The 20,930-nt window shown below is 37.8% G+C and overlaps 1 protein-coding gene across 5 annotated transcripts in view; it reads right to left on the minus strand.

Moving 5' to 3' along the window:
- The window catches only part of birc6 (baculoviral IAP repeat containing 6), a 256,819-nt gene that overhangs the window by 212,285 nt on the left and 23,604 nt on the right, over positions 1–20,930 (minus strand). For all 5 annotated transcript variants that reach the window (XM_043695518.2, XM_043695521.2, XM_043695519.2 and 2 more), the window contains exons 2-10: positions 14,975–15,156; positions 10,015–10,152; positions 9,160–9,353; positions 6,899–7,010; positions 6,287–6,369; positions 5,163–5,385; positions 3,330–3,493; positions 3,137–3,195; positions 800–2,197 (exon numbers count right to left, since the gene is read on the minus strand). In XM_043695518.2, coding sequence (XP_043551453.2) covers positions 800–2,197; positions 3,137–3,195; positions 3,330–3,493; positions 5,163–5,385; positions 6,287–6,369; positions 6,899–7,010; positions 9,160–9,353; positions 10,015–10,152; positions 14,975–15,156 — 2,553 coding nt within the window. The remainder of the gene's footprint in view (positions 1–799; positions 2,198–3,136; positions 3,196–3,329; positions 3,494–5,162; positions 5,386–6,286; positions 6,370–6,898; positions 7,011–9,159; positions 9,354–10,014; positions 10,153–14,974; positions 15,157–20,930) is intronic.

A 20,930-nucleotide genomic window follows, 5' to 3' on the forward strand; every position in this document is an offset into this window, starting at 1 on the left:
AATAACCCCACTGGAGAAGGCCTTACCATCCAAAGATTGAGATGGGAATTCTCAGAGGGCTGAGGAAAAGGAACTGCAAATGGTTGCTACCAGTCACATCTTTGCAAAACGGATAGATAAGAACCAGTTTGGAAGCTGCAAGTGACTTTAGATGTTTTTTTCTGGAATTACTGCAATTCTGGTGAAAACATGCTGTAAATGCAGTGCGAGATTACAAATTTTATGAGATCATCAATATTGGATATCTTTTCTGTAGTTCAGAATATTAGTAGTCTTTTAGGCAACATTAAGCCAATGATTTTCGTTTGCTACAGTAAAAGTCTTAAACCATGAATTCTTCAAATGATTCATTTAAGATGGTCACTGAGAATTTAAATATTTCTTTCAAAGTTAATGACTTCTGATATCTACGTAGAGATCATAAAAAAAAGCCTTTGCCAACTAGTTTGCTCTTGTGACAAGAAAAACATGACAATGGTCAGCTTCAGAGAAATGTAAAATATCAGTTCACTCACTTTAAACACTTTGCACCAATAATAGTATGTCCCAAGATGATTGTACAGCAAGCTTTCAACTGCTTGGAAAACACAGTTTGACCACACAGATACATGTAAAACAATGCCCAATCATGGAAAAGAATGCTCTTACAAACATTATAAAAATTAATACTAGATGGGTAAGAATTCAGAGAATCATTAGATACAGAAAACATTTCAAGTCAACAGTTGAAAATTTCAGAATCTTGGCTTTTAAAGAATTACACATTTTTTAAGACAAATGTTGAGCGAAGCTTTCTTACCATCAGTGCAAGCACAAAGTCTGTCAGTTCCAGAGCAGTACACCACTGAGATAAAAGGATCTAGTTCATTACTGCTCTCTTTCCTAGGTGGCTCCACATTAGCCAGAGTTTCAAAGTTTGAGAGATCTAAAATTTTAATAAATCCTCCCTGAGTGGTGACTACTAAGTGCCCCAGATTAGATGCGCTAGATTTCTTTTCTCTCACAATTCCATTTTTTGAAGTCAAAGCTGTTTCATCTATTAATTCCTCGCAATCATCTTCTCTATTATCCAACACATCTGGTGGAAGTAATATTAGTGAGGTAACCGCGTCTTGTGGATCTTTGATATGCTGGACTTTGACAGGTTGCTCTTCTAAAGTTACTATCCTTGTGCTGTAATTCATCTTATAAAGCAGAAGATAGCCACCACTCAGAGTTCTTTCCTCAGGCTGAATAATAAGTGGAGTTTTTGTATCAGTCGGTGACTCTTCCTGAAGAAAACCAATATCTGCATTAATCCCTATAGTAAGGTTTGATTCTAAATCTCCTTTACTTCTATTACACAGTGCAGAGTTCAACTTATTTAAATTATTCAAGGCCTCTACTTGACTTATTGCACTCAAGGGTGTAACAGGACAAGTCCGCAGTCCTATCAAAAGATGAATTCCGTCAGCACAGGGCGTGATAGAATCAACATGGAGGTTCTCCTCTTCAGCAAACTTTGGCAGCCGCAGACAATGGACTAGGGCACCAGGTTTTGGAACCAATGAACTCCATTTCTCAGAGTCTACAGAGGCAAGGTTGGCTGCAGCATCAGCAAACTGCTGAATGTATGTCATAGGAGGATCCTGCAATAAGAGTTGTTCCTGGCTATCTAATTCCATTTCTATTATCTGTGGAACGGTGAACCCTTCATCATGTAAACTTTTACTAACGAGATTGTTCATTTGTGCAAAAACTTTACTTGCCTTTTCATCAGATTCTTTAATGCTATAAAGCAACAATAAAGGCAAGGTCCTTCTTACTAATGGTGAACTCAGTTCTGAGTTACTACAGGATTCATTGTCCATGGTCACTTGCTCAGACACATTTTCACCCTGAGTCCTGCTTAAAGAGTCCAAAGATCTCCGTGATTGACTACTAATAGGAGAAGCAGCAGCAGATTTGTAAGATAACAAAACTCCTGCTAATAAACATGGATAGGGAATGTTGTGCTGCTCAGCATGTTTTTCCTTAGATTTTTCACTTTTATTGTGGACAGTGGATGTGTTTCCACCCAGTTCCTCCAGATCTTTAACAGTGTCCTCAATTACATTTGCCACTATTTCCCACTGACGCTTTTCAGGCTGCTGAAGAATACTCAATGTTGTTACATCTATGCTGACATCCACGTTGCACTCCTTCTGTGACGTATGCCCTAATAAAAATAAGATATCCATTTTAATATTCTAAAATGTTAAGTATGATATTTCAACACAACCATAGACAACCATCATATTTCATTCTTCAAATCTGGAGATCTCTGAAGACTTTTCCCTCTCTATAGTGGAAATCATGTAACTTCAATTATATAGGCAGTTGGCAGCACATGTCCTAATATTCTATAGAATGTACACCATGTACCTTCACTACCTCATATTTCTGCAGCCATTAAAATTAATTCTGCATTTTCATGTGGAAAATGCAACTGCTGGCTTTTACACAGCAACATGATAAATGATCAGACAATGATACAGATCAGAACATCCATGTTCTTCTTTGAACAATGCCATGGAATCTGTTTTGTCCACCTGAGGGGACCTTGAGCTTTCTATCAGCTCATTTAAAAGCTGGCACTGTCAATAACAGAGGACATCTTCCTCAGGACTGCCCCATAGTGTCAACCTGGAACTTGTGCCCAAGTCTGTGAAATGGGCTCAAGCACACAATCTGACTTTGGGATGAGTGCATTACCAATGAGTCACTTCTGACATCTTAAGTCATGGGATAAAGTTGGCTCGAGATCCTCAACGTGGGAAGTAAAATGTATCAGCTTGGTCTCACTGATAACTGCAAAGTTTGACATGAAAGAGAAAATGGTGACTGTTGTTTGGGTTTCTAATCTATATCTGATATAATTAAAACTAACTTTATTACTAAGAATGTTTATTTTCCTTCTACCCAAAATACATTCCCAGCTCCAGGCATCATATTCTCATGACTTAGTACACAACATGGTTGCTTTCTAAAGAAAGTGCTCTGATAGTCTGAAATGAGCCAGCCAGTAAGCAATATTGACGTGTGCTTGACTATACTAGATCAATATTAAGGAAGTGCTAGTAATGAGATGGCTGGAGAGTTCTCATTATGATCATACCTGTTGCTGAATCTGTTCTGGAATGCTCTTCACTGTCAGAATCTTCCAGTTGATCATCACTATATCAAAAAAAAATTGATGAAGCATATGCAACATGATCAGTAATACAAAATTTTCTAGCAGCTGGATAACATCAACCTGAAGCAACAATTTAGAAAACAAATTAAAACTTTTACTGTAATTAGCTTATTACCTGTCACCTTCTAATTTTGGTATATCAGAACAACTGGAAGAGTCTTCCAACCATGCCAGTGTTGGCCTCCGCGATTCACTACTTGGCCCATGTTCTACCTCAGGTATCGAGATCTGCCTCAAAATTGCCGCGTCATATGGGTTGATGTCAAATTTCAAATGAACCTGGATTTTAAAAAACATGATTAAAGAAGATATCTTATGTACACAAACCCAATGACAACTTGGTGCAACAGATTCAGGCAATCCACAACACCACCAAGTGGTAGAATATAGGCTCTTAAAAACAATTCATCCATGCTGTGAAAGCATGGGAACGTACAAACAAAGCCAGGTATTTCCCTAAAAGGAATTAAAGTCAACATAAATCCTTTGAGCAGCAGTCTCAGTCACAAGGGCAAAGACTTTGGAGTAGGAAACCTTTCCTCCATTAAAAATGAAAGAGAAACTTGAAAAAGGAAAGAAAGTACTTTTTAAAATGTCTTTAATAACATAATGTACACATTTGCCTTGGTCCTTTATGGTTTGCTTCGGATTTCATTCAAAAACAGACAGGATGCACCTTTTATGGAAATTGTCCAGGACAATGTGACTTTATTTGTAAATATGTATTTATGTGCCATTCCCAAATTCCTCAGTTACATCAAGTTACTTACTGAGGGTATATAGCAGACTTATCTTTGTAGACATTGCCAGTCTACTGAAGAAAATGTAAGTTACCTGATAATAAAATGAGCTATTTAAAACCTTAAATGATCAGAAACAGAGCAGTAGACCATTTGTCTCATGAAGTCTACTCTGCCACACAGAAATGAAATCATCTACTTCCACCATTTTCCACTACCTTAATTCATATATATATACAAATTCAGGGCTGGAATAGAAAATGGCCCAAGCCTGCTCTGCTATTAAATTAAATCATGGTTGATTTGATTACTCTACATTCTTGCCAGCCTCGATATCCTTTCACTCCCTTGCTTATCAAGAATCGAATTCAACCTTAAAAATACACAAAAATTATCATTCTCAAAAGGCAATGGAAGTTGATCTTCAAAAGAGACACAACAGAAAACAAAAGTAATGTTTTAAACGCACAACCCCTTAACTTTAAACAGTGGCCTCTGGTTCTAGTATCTTCTGCAAGAGGAAACATCATTTCTACATCAACCCTGTCAAGACCCCTCATGTTTGTGTTTCAATCAAATCACCTCTTACTCTTGATTCCACCAGATACCAACTAGCTTGTCCAATCATCCCAAATAAGTCCACTACCCATTCCAGCTCCTGGTCCAGTAAATCTTCTTTGAACTGCTTCCATTGCACTTTCATCCTTCCTTAAATAAGGATACCAATACGCTAAATGAGGTTTCACCATGCCCTTCTTACCCCTTCCAGGGCTGATGTCAACAAAATTTACATGTGAACTACTGAACTAACACTGGAGTAAAAGCTAATGTGGTTAAGGAATAGTAAGAGCAGGAAATTATGCATCATCTAGCAAATAGAATTTATTTCAAGGGAACTGTTCCTCTTCAATCCTGACTTTTATGAGAAATTGGAACTGTTACAAATTGTACTGATCAGTGCAAGACAAAAAGCTTTAACAAAACACCTTCTTTCAGCAATTCTCAAGTTCTATACTCCAAACGACAAATATTAATGCCTGCATGAAAGCTAATGTCTGGTGCTATGTTTGCACCAATATGCCCCAATCACTTGTAATGACCTTTCTCATCAGCCAATTACATATTTTCCAGTCAGCCCGAGAAGTCTTTCAGAAGAACAAACATGCAGTGACAATAAAAAAAAATTAGATGTTCACTAAATAAAGTACCTTCATCATTTTAGATACATCCCAGATACAGATCTTTCCACGCCTGGTTGATGCAGCCAAGAAATGAGGACAGCTTCCAAAGCCAACACATGCTATTCGATCAGGAACATCTATGCTGGGAAGCTGTGCAGGACTTGTTGCCAATGTTATTGACAGTGGCACATTTTGTGTGTGTTCACCTTTGACAAATGGACAATTAGGAGAATGCCGCTCATGTTCTGACCTATGTTGCACAAAAAAATTTGAAGTTGTGAAAACTATAAACAAAATAGGCAAAGCTTTCATTATCTCCCAAACACTATTTTATCAAACATGATTAAACCACTTTAAAGTTAAGTCTCAACATAAATATAAATTTGAACAACACCAGGTTACAGTCCAACAGGTTTATTTGGAAGCACTAGCTGTCGGAGTGCTGCTCTTTCATCAGTGGTTGTGAAGTATGAAATCATACGACACAGAATTTAGAACAAAAGATTACAGTGTGATGCCACTGAAATGATATATCAAAAGAAACTGGATTGTTTGTTAAGGCTTTCATCTTTTAGAATGACCATGTTAGTTTTGATTCTTTCATATGTAAACCCCAGAGCTTTTTTAAAGTTACAATCTTCAGTTAGCTTTAAAGACTTAACAAACAATCCAGTTTTTTTCAATATTTCATTTCAGTGGCATCACACTGTAATCTTTTGCTATAAATTCTGTGTCGCATGGTCTTATACTCCACAACCATCTGAAGGAGCAGCACTCTGAAAGCTAGTCCTTCCGAGTAAACCTGTTGGACTATAACCTGGTGTTGAGAGATTTTTAACTTTGTCCATTCCAGTCCAACACCAGCACCTCCAAATCACAACAGAAGTATTCAATAATATTGCAGCAACACGTTTGTCTTTCCATAAACCATAAATTTAATAACAAATTATGGAACTGAGTTTTCAATATGCAGTTTCCATGGAGATTTACAACATGATTTTTTTTTAAAAAGATCAAACCCCAAAAATAACAGAATGCATGAGTGTTTCACTCCACTGCCCTCCAATTACAAAGAATTCTAAATTAATTCCACTGCAAGTGCAGCATCTGATTTCATCCATTTAGCACAAACATGGTGCACCTTTACTTACCAAGGTTCATCTGTGGGCTCCCAACACACCAAGCAAACACTACATGTAAAACACATGGCCCGGTCATCACCAGAGGAGGCTGGCTAAATAAAAATAAAAAGGGATTCATTCACCTCATCTGATAATGCTTGCTTCAATTTCCAAAATCTTGAGACAAAATTAAATAATACTTTACAAATATACTGGATAGTGATCAAGAGTAGGAGTCCCAAACAATTTATTTCCTCTTTAGTGGAAAGACACCAAATGTAACTATAGCACTCAATACATACAGCAGAAATGAGAAAGGAATCAACATGACATTTTGTTAAAATCAACTTTTTCACAAAAAGTGGTGAAATGCAACGTCTGCATCTTAAACGTTTTCATCTTGATACACTGGTGAGTTCAGATGACAAAACCTCTCTCATGAATAAAGTAAAATGATCAGCTTAATCTGTTATCAGCCTTCCTGGTGCAAAACGTGGTTTTCCACGTGATACTTCGTTTGCCACAAATATCAGAGGTCTTATGTAATTTTGGTAATTCTGCTCATTATAATTCAAAGGATATGGACTGCAAGCAAAAGCTACATAAGTTTACAGGAGTGGGAATGATTACTTCAGAACTTACTTGGTGATAGAATCCTGCCTGTGCCATGGGATCAGGTTGAGCCCATCTGTATCCAACATGTGGCCAAGAGGTGAAGGTTTCTCGCCTGTTAGCCTCACTATACATTAATGACCTAAACAGAGAATTAGAATTATTTACATTGCAAAGTCTTGCAGGTAATGCACTTGACTTGATATTTGCCTTAACGTCCATTTATGATGGACACACATTTTTGTTACATATTGGAGGTGGCAGTGGAAAAAAGATGAAGAACTTGCAATGCCTAAGGCCACATTCTACACACAGATCTCACAAATAGACATAAACCTTTCAAATTGATTTAATCTCCATCTCCCAACTACAAAGTACCCAACTTGGAATGGCTAGGTGTAGGATTCCTTTAACAGAGACACAAGTTTTCTTAAATGCCGTGGAAGAACCAAAATCTGCTCCCTCCCAGAATGAATGCCTGTCTTTTTTCACATTGAAATATTTGTTGCAATAGTACTCCACGTCATTCTATGGTTATTACCATATATTCATTGAATACATGAACAGACAATAAACTCCAGCCAGCACCTATGCCCCACAAGTGAACTGAAAAACAATGGAACTGATGTAATTTTTGCTTTAAAATAGGCATTAGGGAAGTCATTACTTAAAGTTCTGGTTGTGCTTCTAAAATTCTCATTATGAACTAAAATGACAAAGTGAAACCTTTGTGTCAAAATGTTGGTGCCTCCTCAACAGAAGAAAAAAAAAAGTCAAAACTAATTAAATTCCTCTGCAGGAAATGAAGTAACTTAAGTGTTAAAAAAATAAGAAAAAAGCAACTTTTTGCCTGCAGCAACTCCTTTTCACCCACTACCCTGTTTCCTGAACCTCCTGAACCTCAGGATTGCTGTAGACCTTCTCCACTGCTTGACCCTGAGATACGGCCTCTTCTCACTTCCCTCTCCTGCATTTCTATTCAAGTTCCAGGTTCAGTTCAAAACTAGAGCTCAGGTGTTATGGAATTGCAAGTCCTGATGTTTCCTAAATGCTGGGGCTTGTACAATCTTCTTGTTTAAGAAAAAATGCTCATGCTTGCACTTCCCTCTCCTGAATCCTTTCTATGAGCGAAGGCCTGGGAGAAGACCAAATCTGGGTCCTGAACAGAAATGAAAATCCAAAAGAGGGAAGCAGCACCTGAGTGAATCAGTGAGGAGGAAGGGGTGGCAATTCAGAAGTCAGGAATGAGGGAAGAGACCAGGAAATGGAAAGACCATAACATGGATGTTAGGGAGCAGGGGAGGCACCGAATGGGTCATAACGCACCTTGCGATGCTCAGTATAATCATAGGCCCCATTAACTTAGTGATGTTAAAGCAAAGCCATGTTAAACAATCAACTTTAAATGAGGGCAAACTGTAGTAAATAATGGAACAATGGTAATTGTGATTGCGTCAGTTACCATTCTGGATGAAGCAGAAAGGAAATCGAGCAGGAAGACAACATTTCTCTCAGCTTCCAAAGCTGACAAACAAAATGAACTAATATACATGAATTTCATTCCCAATAAAAATTCTTGCCAAGCATCAATCACTGCATGAATAATTTTTAAAAAGCCCATGTATAACAGTGATTTATAAATAGCAAGTAGCATTCAGCACTTGATCGGAATAGGTCATTTCATCTGTCCTTTGGCATTTGAGATAAAAGATGAAGTCAGTCCAGCATTTAATTGACATGTAAAACATGCCTTGATAAGATTATAGGTCAAGACATTCAATATGCAGGTGATAAAGTAACAAAAATACATGGTAGCATTTAGCAACTGTGCTTTCCCCTCTGTTGATGTTGGAATTCAAATTTCAATACCACGTTGAATTTATCCCAATGTCAACAAAATTTTGAAGTATTTGAAAACAGATCCCCAAGTGTGTTTGTTAAAAAAAAAATCAGAAGCCAAAATCAAATCCAGTTGCACTGTTTTGTTGAAGAAATGCAAATAGCAATGATTTCAACAGTCAATCTACAATGTGAGAAAAAGATAAAACTATCAATATTTGATTTGTTAAGCCCGCATCTGTAAGTCATAACTTTATTTTTAATTTTTTAAGGTAGGAGAGTCACAGAAATTATTTAAGAACTAAGTATGAACTTCAATTGTTCAATAGTTGAGTACTTAACTAACAAAGCACATCAATGAATGCAATATACTTTGTGGAAACTAAACTGAAATGACAACTAATTTACAGTGTAACTTAGTTCTGTACTAAGAACAGAAAATTATGACATACCTGTCCACTGAGCGGCCAGGGCCCACACCAAGTTCGGGTCGAGCACTTGGCAAGAGGTAGGATAGCCTATCCATTACAGATGAGGCTACAGACAGGGCAGAAATATTATGATTGGTCTTTTTCAACTCATTTACAATGGCATTGGCAACTGATTTCAGGATATGATGGGGAAGATGAAAAGTGACTGTTGCCCACTGTAAAAGAAATGGACATGTCTTACTGTAAACCCAAGAAAATACAGATTCAAACATGGCTCAGTATTTCACAAAGACAGAAAATTATTAAAATCAGATGTTAATGTCCACTATCTGCCATAGTTCCTGATCTTACCCAAGTTGTTGTTCAGGGATAGAAAGAACAGCAGCAGGACAGTACGATGGTCGCAGGCTAGCTATGTTTATAAGGGAAAACTAGTTAGGAGCAGCCGATGTCAAGATTGACTGAATCACCATGGAAAGAGGAATGAACATGCTCCCAGATGCCCCAGTGTTACAGCTTTGTCATGTCAAATATGAAGTATGTCAAATAAATGTGGTCTTTCCAGCAGTGCACGCTGCAAGAAAAACAGTCATAGTAATGGCTACAAATGCCTGAATAGTACCACTGCTCCCATCAGTCTTGGCGCAGGAGCTGCAAAAGGACAGTATTATCATAAAAGGCAACTGCTTCTTAACACTAATACTACTACACATAAAAATTTCATATACTCCATCTCACAACTTTCAACTGCAGTGCCTTGACAACTGTCACCAAATTCTAACAATGGCTTGAAGGAACAGCTCAGGAGATTTTTAAGAGTCAAAGCATTTGACACAATTTCATCCTTTGAAGAAATTTACTGTAGTTTTCACTAACCTTTGCAACTTTATGATTTGCTGCTGTCTCATATGAAGTATTTTGCAGCCCATCCTTCAATTGCGAAATAAACTGATCGTATCCTTCTATATATGAAACCTCCACCTTCTCCAGACAAGCAGATAACAATTGCTGGGCCTGTAGGTTAAAAAAAAAGACAGTACGCAAATAATAAACGAGCCAGAGAGTCAGCAAAAGTAAAGTCTGGATCTGTCAAAAAAAACCTATGCAGATGACACGAGAAACAAATATTTCAATGCTCAAAAAATACCCATACATTTGCATTTATACCACTGACATGACATGCTTTGCAGAAATTATTACAGGTAGCAGTCTGAAAATTGTTCAGAAGGTTTTGGCATTAAACAAAAAATCCCTTTGCTTTAAAACACCCTATGACATTAAAGGATAAAACAACAGTGCTGTTAAAATAACTGGTGCAAGACATGGTAGTTTATCTGGAGGTGCAACATTATATCACTAAATGGCATTTGGAAGGATCCTCGGCCCAGAGAGGAGTTATTTGGGATTGAAACATGTACTCAGATTTTAGTAGGAAAAAAAGACAATAAAATTTGCATTTTCATTAATTGTCCTTGAAATTTTGAATGCAAAGATCAAAAATATAAAAAGCCAATATAATTGTGCAAGAAGGTACATGACATGTCCTGTAAGGACATGAAGAATTATGGTTTAACACATCTTTTTAAAAAGGCTATGCATAATGCTTTACCCACCAGATAGTATCATACAAAATGTGACAACATGATACCTACTTGGCAGAAAGTACACAATGAACGCAAGTACAAGATTGAGATTTTATGGCTTTAATGCCATGTTGGAGTTAGACACAGAGCCATAGAATCATAGAGATGTACATCAGGGAAACCGACCCTTTGCCCATGCCAACCAGATATCCCAACCTAATCTAGTCCCACTTGCCAGCACCTGGCCCATATCCTTCCTATTCATATATCCATCCAGACGCCTTTTTAATGTTGCAATTGTACCAGCCTCCATCACTTACCCTGGCAGTTCATTCCATACATGTAACACCCTCTGCCCCTTAGATCTCTTTTATATCTGTCCCCTTCACCTTAAACTTATGCCCTCGAGTTCTGGATTCGCCCATGCCAGGGAAAAGACTGTCTATTCATCCTGTCCATGCCCCTCATGATTTTATTAGCCTCTGTTCCACGAACAAAGCACTTGCATTTCACCCTTGTGCTCAAGGACACCCTCAGAATCCTTCCAGGATTATGGCCTTATAGTCATTCCTCTGAATCCAAATCTTTTTCACATTCTGAAATAAGCCTTTAACATTTATGACTGGGGAGATACAGACAGAGGCAAAAAGGAGACGCTTCTACAGTGCCTGGATCAGTTACCAATTTTATTAAAAGTTCACCATTGAATATCAGAATTACACTGGATTTAAATGTTAATTTTGTTTCTCTCACTGATGTTGCCAAACCTGCTGAGTTTTTCCAGGATTTTGTTTCTATTTCTACCATAGGAATTGATGGATTGGTTAAAAGTTGACAATGACAATGGAATATAATCATAACACTGATTTTTCCAATTAGCCTTCCAAATAAAACTGTGCAAGTGTTAAGACCCAAAGGCCCATAATTTAGGTCAGATTCACAGAATTTACTGAACTAATGCAGTGAAGGCCATTCAGCCCATTACAGAGTCATAGGGTCAAAGATGTACAGCATGGAAACAGACCCTTCGGTCCAACTCATCCATACCGATCAGATATCCCAACCCAATCTAGTCCCACCTGAAAGCACCTGGCCCATATCCCTCCAAACCCTTCCTATTCATATACCTGCCCAGATGCCTTTTAAATGTTGCAATTGTAACAGCCTCCACCATTTCCTCTGGCAGCTCATTCCATACATGTATCACGTTCTGCATGAAAAGGTGGCCCCTTAGGTCTTTTTTCTACTTTTCCCCTCTCACCCTAAATCTATGCCCTCTAGTTCTGGACACTCCCACCCCAGGGAAGAGACTTTGACTGTTTATTCCATCCATGTTTGGGCCAGCTCGCCAAATAAGCATCTCAGTGACACACTCCTATATCCCCCCCATTAACCTTGAATATTGCTCCTTTTCAAACAACCAACTAATTCCCCTTTGGATGTCTCGATCAATCTGCTTCCTCCAAACTTTCTTACTGTGCATTCCAGATTCTAACTACACAATGCACGAATAAAGTTTCCCTCATATCACTTTTAGCTCTCTTACTGTTACTTGAAATCTATTATTGAAAGATCTCATTCTTGATCTTTTTCAGAGTGGGAATATTTTGTATTTATATATTTTTATTTCCATCCTTCTCTCAAGGCTTCAAATATTTCTATTAGATCTCCACTCGAAGGACAGAGATCCCAATGTCTGCAATCCATCTTCATAATTAAAATTATCCCTGGACTCATTCTCAAAAACCTTTTCTGTAGTCTTTCCAAGTACTTCACATCCTAAAGTGTGACACCCAAAACTGGAAGTAACACTTCAGCCAAAACTGAGCTGGTATGTTAAAGAAGTTGAACACGATTGTTGCCAGTGATTCCTTGCTCTATGGTTCTATCTTTAAAGCCTAGGACCACGGATACTTTATTAACTGCTCACCTGCCACCTTAAACAAGTTCTGTTCATATACACTTTAGTCCCTCTGTCACTCCACCCTTTTTAGAGTTGTATCCTTCATTTTATATTGTCTCACCATGTCTCTCCTACCAAAGCATATTGCTCCTTCTCAGGTCTCCAGATTGAACATCAGTCACCTATCTGCACACTCCACCATATTTCAAACGACCTTGATGTTTTTCACAATCCTCCAAATTTTGTACGGTTCACAAAATTTGAAATTGTGCCGAGTACAACAAGGTCCAGATCATTACTATATAAGAAAAAGCAGCGACCCCAAACTGATCTTTTCTGAACTCCACTACAGACCTTTCTCCTGTCTGAAAAAACATTCACTGAAATATTATTCTGTTTCCTGTCACTGAACTGATTTTGTATCCATATTACTACTATTGCTTTTATTCTGTGAACTCTAATTCACTTACATATCTGGAGTGTGATACCTATCATGCATATCAATAGCATTAACCTCATCAAACCTCTGTTATCCATCCAAACAATTCTCATCCGTTATTCAAATATAAACTTTCCAATATGAAAATACTTACACTCCTGAAAACATCGCAAATGAGAGAACAGAGATTTAGAACAATGGGAAATAACTGATCATGATGAGGAAAAATTGCTTCACGCAGGGTATGGTTAGGGTCTGAAAAATCCTGCATAGAATTTAAAGGAGGTTCATTGCAGGTTCAATTGAGATATTCAAAAGGGGAATTAGATCATTATTTGAAAGGAACAATGTGCAAGGTTAGAGGGGAAAAGACAGGACATTGGAACTAAGTGAGATGCTCATTTGGAGACTGGCACATGCATGATCACATGCATGGCTTCCTTCACTGATTCTCCTTAATTAACATGCATTTATCCACGTGACTATCAATCTTGCTAGAATTATTGTTTTCAGAGGTTTCCCTACCAATGTTTACTGACTGGTTTGTAGCTACTTGGGCTCATTTTAATATCTTGAAAAAGGACATTTGCAATTTGTTTGCTGTCCTCTAGCACCACTCCAAGCAAAAGGAAGACTAAAAAAATTGTCAGTGCCTCTGCAATTTCTATTCGCACTTCCTTCAGTACTCTGCCTTTAACACTAATGTTAGCCTGGTCTATATTCAGATAATTGAATTTGAGAATGAAAATTCCGCCACACATCTACATTTGATTCTGTAATTGCTCCCAAAATGCTTCTTGTAGAATTGAGTAATTTTTAAGTTCAAAAATGAAAGACAAAGAAAGGCAGTTAACCAGTATAAATTATGAACGACAATTCTTTTAAAACTACTGCCAGGTTTTTTTCCTGGCATTTGAATGGAGATACTTTATACCTATGATTATTCATTACGCAAAAGTGTGGCAAATTGCTGATGTGCAAAAGGAAAGGGTAAAATAAAATGTTGCTTTTCAGTCACAGTGGCAAACTTTGTGTGACTGAGTAGGTTGAGAAATCTGCCTACAGAGCAGGGAGGGAAGAAGGGGAAAAAAAAACATTTATGATTTTTTTGTGCATTTTTTTGACCTGATCAAGTTTGCAGAAAATAAAACTAATTTGGTACCCCAGCATTCACAACTCTATGGTTGAAGATGTTTCTTAATTTAATTTCTGAATTGAAAGTACTGATTTCTGAAAAGAAAGTATTGTGTTTTAAATGGACCAATGGTTCTAATTCAATCCTTGACAATTTGTGAGAGAAAGACATAAATTAACTACAGTCAGATCCTTGGTTTATGCTTCAACAAAACAGACACCCCCACCAGTGGTGGTTTAGAATTTTTAATTTTAAACCATAGTCTGACTTACAAAGTTTTTATGATTTTAAACGTGCTATTATTTAATTTCGATTCACTTTAACTAGCCCAGTTCAAGTTTTTGCAGAATAGGATGTCATTGCAGAAAGTCTGCTTCACCACAAGGAAATCAATGACTGGTAGAACAAGACCCCCAGACCACACTGGCTGACCAATGCCAGAATATCAGTCCTAATATGCAGCAGAAAGGCTGTGGCTTTCAGCAAAATAACAGATATTTTCCATCAACATGTTCAGACAGTACACACCTCTGGAACAGGTGAGACTTGAACTTAAGAGCCAAAACCCTAAACTGCTCAAAGTGAGGCTGATTAGCTAACTCCTACACAAACATGAATGTTGATCAGCCACATAATAAGAATTTAACCTCCTTCACTCTTACCAGGCACATTTTCGTTTAGGTTACAAAGATGACAAAAGGAAAGAGAAAATACATCTTTGACATGACCTATCTCCAGAAAACAAGATCACACCAAGGTGCAGAAAATGTTCTTACCTCTGTAACTGGCAATTCAAGCTGAACCACATCATCTTGCTTCGAGACAGGGGTCTGTAGTGCTGTATCAAGCAGCAAGATACCATTCAAATCTTTTCTACATCCAACTGCATAGTCATCCACAAAGACAACTTTATCCACTGCTGCAAAGTACTGACACCTCACCTGACCACCTGGTTTGGCTGAAAAAAAAAGACAAAATTAATTCAATTTCTATGAACTGATACTTCCACGATAAATGTAACAGTAAAACTTTAACAGTTACCGATCCACGACCTCTGCTTAGTAGATGCTGCAGACAAATGCTCAGATTGGTCTCAAGGACCAACATACATGAAAAGGCCATTAATTCCATTTACAGGTTGTTCTGGTATAACACTCATTTCATTAAAATTAATTAGCTCTCGCACGTTTGAAGAATTGTGAATGCTGTTTGGATAATGTGAACTTTCTATTGAACAAATACAGCAATTTCCTATCGCGATCTTGTACAGCACGCTGTTCTATTGCGCGGGGTTACAGAGGATTGCAACTGTCACATTATAGCAGAACGACCTGTAACTGCTTAAGCCAACCACTGCCATCCTCCAATTGAGGATATATTGCATAAGGACAATTTTTCAAACGAATATAGCACCATTTGCAAACAGTTAATTTGTACAAATCTGACAAAAATGCTAATTGAGTGCAATATCTATTTTGCATGAAGCAAAACTAGAAGCATTTTCACACAGGATTTTCAAGATGTTTCGATGTTGACAAGAATTGTAAAGAAATGGGTCCTTGAATTACAATAAAACAAAAAGATGCAAAGAGGCAAAGTAGGAGACAAATTAGTTATTGTGGAACTCAAATTGTTGAAGGTTTTGACCATTTGGAACAGTTGTTGGTATAGGAGATGATGCAAGAGATAATGGCATGCCCACACTTATTGTTGATAACCCCACAATAGAGCATATACCTCTGAGTAGATATCCATCTCCATTTTGCTGGAGCAATTAGCCAAGTAGGATGATAGGTTTCTATACTACAGTGCTGATGTTGTCAGGTCTAATAATGCGATGATGCTGCTCCTTCAACAAAGTTATGTTGTCCTTGGTTTTTTTTTCCAGGAGATCATAAAAACACCGATTTCAAAAAGTCTGGGTTTTGATCGGGTTTAGGGCCAGTTTGATTATAGCTAATAGATACTGCCTCGGGGAAAAGGCTTTTAAGATTTTAAAAAAACACGTACAATGAAAGGAGAGTGGCGAGTTCTCCCAGCTCAGCACTTCTCTGGTTTTTCTTTGGCAGACTGGCTATTCACTGAAAGCAGTCAGGCAGTTATGAAACTGCCAAAAGAAGCAGGTCCATGCAGGTACTCTCTCTCTGACAACTTTCCTTTAAGACCCTGTGCTTGATTTTATCTTTTGTGCCATGGAATGTTTATGGGGATTGCTGCAAGTATTTGGAACAGCATCATTAAGTTGGGATGATCTGCTGAGTTTTCAGATAGGTTAAGTTTTCAATATTCTCTCCGCTTTGTGTTTCATTCAGTAATCTCGTAAATATATTCTCTTTTGTTTAAAATTAAGGGGTTTAACCAGCTACATCACTCCTGGAATGTCTGCATTAAACTTGCTTAAAACAACTAGCAAAGTTAGCATCCGGGCTACTTTCTTGAAATGTTTTGAGGGGGTCTGGCCTTGTCCAAAACAATAGTCATGGCCATGTCTAATTTGCATGGCCACTTTTTAATGTCACATGAAACCAACAAAATTAACTTGGTGACATTCATAATGGCACAAATTTCAGTAAAGGGCAAAGTGGCATTGCCCATTTGGCACTTTGAATATTTTTCACTTTAGTCTCGTCTCAAGCATTCATGCTTTGCTATCACAAAAAAGTATGCAAAGCTCACTTCAAAACCAGTGCTACATCCCAAGAACAAAGTTGTTTATATTTTCTTCAACAGAGCTTCTTTAAGAAAATGAGGTTTGCTAAACAATGGTTCAGAACATTTTCACCAATTAACACGTGATCAATCTATCCACGCACCAACAGGAACAAAACAAAAGCAAAACAATAAGTGTCAACATCCCCACAAACATGTTGTTATCCACATGACCAAAGTCAAAATTCCTACCCTTAAAATGAAAATGTTATATCAAAGCAGACTAAATAGAGATACGCATACACTGATACTGAATTTATCATCTGAATAGCTGGCTAATTAGGCAAACATAAAACAGGCTTAGTCTTTAGACAATTCTATATAAAGCTGCATATAATATTTGTTTTTACCGTGTGAATGGACTAATTTGGATTTTAACTGCACTCTCAAGAGGTGCATGAACTCAGCGCTGCACCAGTGCACACTTCCACAGAGTTCTTCTTTTCAATTACATGGTCAGTCAAAAATGGGGACAGGCAGAAGTTTACTGTACCAGATTTTAACTACATTCACTCCATGTTGGAGAGACAAAGATACACAAGTAGCTTGTCAGGATTGGGTAGCTACAAGAGAAAAAAACCTTATGAGGACATTAGGAGTAAAAGTATAAATTTCACTGGTTGGGAAGTCGGATCCATCTGGAAAGCTGCATTCTATGCTGGGGCACCAAACTTCATAGAAAATATACTGACCTTAAAGGAGAAGACAACAGTGTAGGTTTATCAGAACACTGTCAATTCAAATATCGATTCATGAGAACCAATAGCATGAAATTTGTATTCCAGCGAGTTAAGATTGACAGGTGACCTAAATTCAAGCTCCTCAAAATTATAAAATGGAGGATAGTTTCATTATCTGCTTTTTGTTTGAAGAAAATACTGAAATAATCTTACAATTAAGAGTTATAATGGGTTAGAGTCGTTGATTGCAAAGTATTATTCAAATTAGTTAGCTGAAATCTGAAAATGTCTGCCTGAAAAGGCTGCAAATACAAGCTTGAAATTTTTATTTCACCCAAACAACATATACAGTATGTTGATATTCATGTTTCAATTCAATGATCTTTCAGAGGTTCTTCATTAAGACCATCACAGACGATGCCTGATCAAAGTTATCTAAGAATTTTCAGTTTTTATTTCAGATTTCTAGTGCCCACAGTATCTTGCTTATTTTAATGAATAAATGGCTGTTTGCTACCTACAGCTTTCATTGGATACGGAGCGACAGTGAGCAAGTGAAGTTCTTATTTGTTTATTCACATCATGCGGGTTCTATAAGCCAGTATTTATTGCACCTCTCCATTATCCCTTGAGAAGATGGTGATGAACTGGCATTTTGAACCATTAGTCTGTGAAGATATGCCAACAGTGCTGACTGGAAGGGAGTTCCAGCATTTGAACCCATCAAAAGATGGAACACAGTCGTCATGTTTCCAAGTCAGGATGACATGAGCCTTGGAGTGGTGGTATTCCTTTCACCTGCTGCCCATATCCATCAGGGTGATTGAGGGTGCAGGTTTGGAAGTTGTTGCATACCTTGAGATGCAATATACTGCAGTCACACCACACTGAATGAAAATGTTAACGATGGTGAGTAGAGCCATTTTGTCTTGGATGGTATGGAGCACCTTGAGTGTTACCGGAGATGCACTAACGCAGGCAACTGGGGACTATTCCATCCTGACTTGTGCCCGGTTGCGGGTGGAAAGACTTTGAAGCACATGCTACAGAGTGCCCATCCTCCAAAGTAAACATCAGCTGTGATCTGACTACTTGGCAAAACAAGCAGTATGGCTCATTCTTTTTATTTATGCACTTTATCAAGAGACTTACAAACATTCAAGTTGTTGCTAATTTTATCAAAACGGAGATTTCTTGGGAAATGCAGACTTCACTTTCAATCACTCTGATGTGAATTAGCACAACTACTAAAATGCTCTCCAAGTATAACACCTTATTTAACATTAAGGGTGGTATACAATCAAGCCTATCGACAATTCCCAGAATTCTCTGGATCACCATCAACACAGTCCAATTGAAAGTCTCATTGCTTCGCAAGTTAATCAATAGTTGCATCTTTATATATGTATTCTTTCCAAAATCCAATACATAAAACCACATGGTTATGGAATTGAGAGACTCAATGTGAAACTGAAACTTACACCATCCAGTTCCACTAGGCAAGCTAATCAGGAATAGGGAGCAATCATACTGTTATTTACTTCAGCCATACTTTTTTTTAAAAATCAAAAGAGATACTCATACTCTTGATAATAATAAGCAGCATTTCTGTCTTCAATCAAATACTATAACAATCATCTTGGCTGACACGCTTTGTGCAGTGCAGTCACAGTAGTTCTTTTAAACAGGCAGAGAATTTGTGCCGATTAAGTGCTCCTACTCTGTTGTTCCTCTCCCCACCCTCACGGAACAAACAATTATTCTAACAAGTATAAATTGATTACTTCAGGAAAAAACAAACTGTTTTGGCCCAATTTTTGCTTCCTCTTGTGTACTACCGTGTCTCACCCTTTCAAACAACAAGTTTTTTGTTTACACATACGTTTCTAACATAAGTAGATCCTGTCAAACCAGTCACCACCACTCAGTGGGTTAACTCACACTGTACTTCACATTTATTGGCACATAACCAAGTCACATTCCAACCAAAAAGCTACAAATACAGAAAGCAATTACGGCATTGACATACAGATGCCATTACCTATCCGTTCAGTCCATTGGTCCTTTAAAAAAAAAATATGGAAACAAGGTAACTGGATAATGAATGGGCAGACACTGGAAACTAGGTTCAAATGCAATCTACACGATTGGGTTAAAATTTATCTTCTTCATTTAAGGCAATAAAGGTCCATGTGAAGCAAGTTTTACTAATCCCAAAACCAGTTTTTGTCGTGCAAATGAATGCAGCACTAAACTTAACACGAATTAATCATCTCAGGAGGAAGGCCACAGGATTGTAGTAGAAAGTGGAATACCATTCTAGTGCATCCTAAGATGAGGAAAATGCAAATCAGTCTGCATCTGATGTTTCATCCTGGACTTTGGAAATGCTTGATTCAGACTCCGTTTTCTATTTACCATATATACAGTCCTTGAAATTTTTTTTTTAAATTTGTTCATCGAATGTCAGCATTACTGGAAGGCCAGCATTTATTTCCCATCCCTAATTGCTCATAAGGCAGTCAAGAGTCAACTGCATTGCTGTGGGTCTGGAGTCACACATAGATCAGACCATAAAGATGGCAGTTACCTGTGAGCTGAAAGTACAGCTAAAGTATTGTTAGCTAGGGAGCTTAGCTTTTTGACCTAGCAGCGCATGAGAGTGACACAGTTCTAAGTCAGGATGGTGGATGCCTCAGGCAAAATAGTAGCTGGTACTCATGTACCTGCTTCCTTCTAGATGATAGAGGTGATTTAGGATTTGTAGCCCCCTGACCCAGAATGAAAAATAATTAGAAATGTCTCATCGGTTTCCAAGTACAATGATCCAGAATACATTTCCCCAAGTCTTAACTTATCCACCTCCTCTTTTCCTTTTTGCAGCAGTTTTAATCACATAAATAAAACAGCAAAAATGGAAAGTAAACAAATTACCAAAGGATGTCATTATAAAATATATATGGTGACTCAGTGGTTAGCACTGTTGCCTCACAGTGCCAAGGACCCAGGTTCAATTCCAGCCTTGAGTGAGTGTCAACGTGGAGTATGCACATTCTCCCCATGTCTGCGTAGGTCTTCTCCGGATGCTCCGGTTTCCTCCCACAATCCAAAAATGTACAGGTTAGGTGAATCAGCCATGCTAAATTGCCCATAGTGTTAGGGCTAAATGTAGAGTAATGGGGAAGGGTTTGGTGGGGACTTCGGGCCTGTTTCCAAGTTGTAGGGATTCTATGAAATTGTATGAATATATTATTTGATAAAATATTTTAACTGTGCTTTGTTATCTATGAGCACTGTCATAGGTTAAACTTAAAAGTAGCCTGTTTTACTTCTGCTGTAAGAA

This window comes from Chiloscyllium plagiosum, unplaced genomic scaffold (assembly GCF_037043375.1).
Source record: "Chiloscyllium plagiosum isolate Xiang-an unplaced genomic scaffold, Cpla_swu_hap1 HiC_scaffold_10, whole genome shotgun sequence".
Taxonomy (NCBI): Eukaryota; Metazoa; Chordata; class Chondrichthyes; order Orectolobiformes; family Hemiscylliidae; genus Chiloscyllium; species Chiloscyllium plagiosum.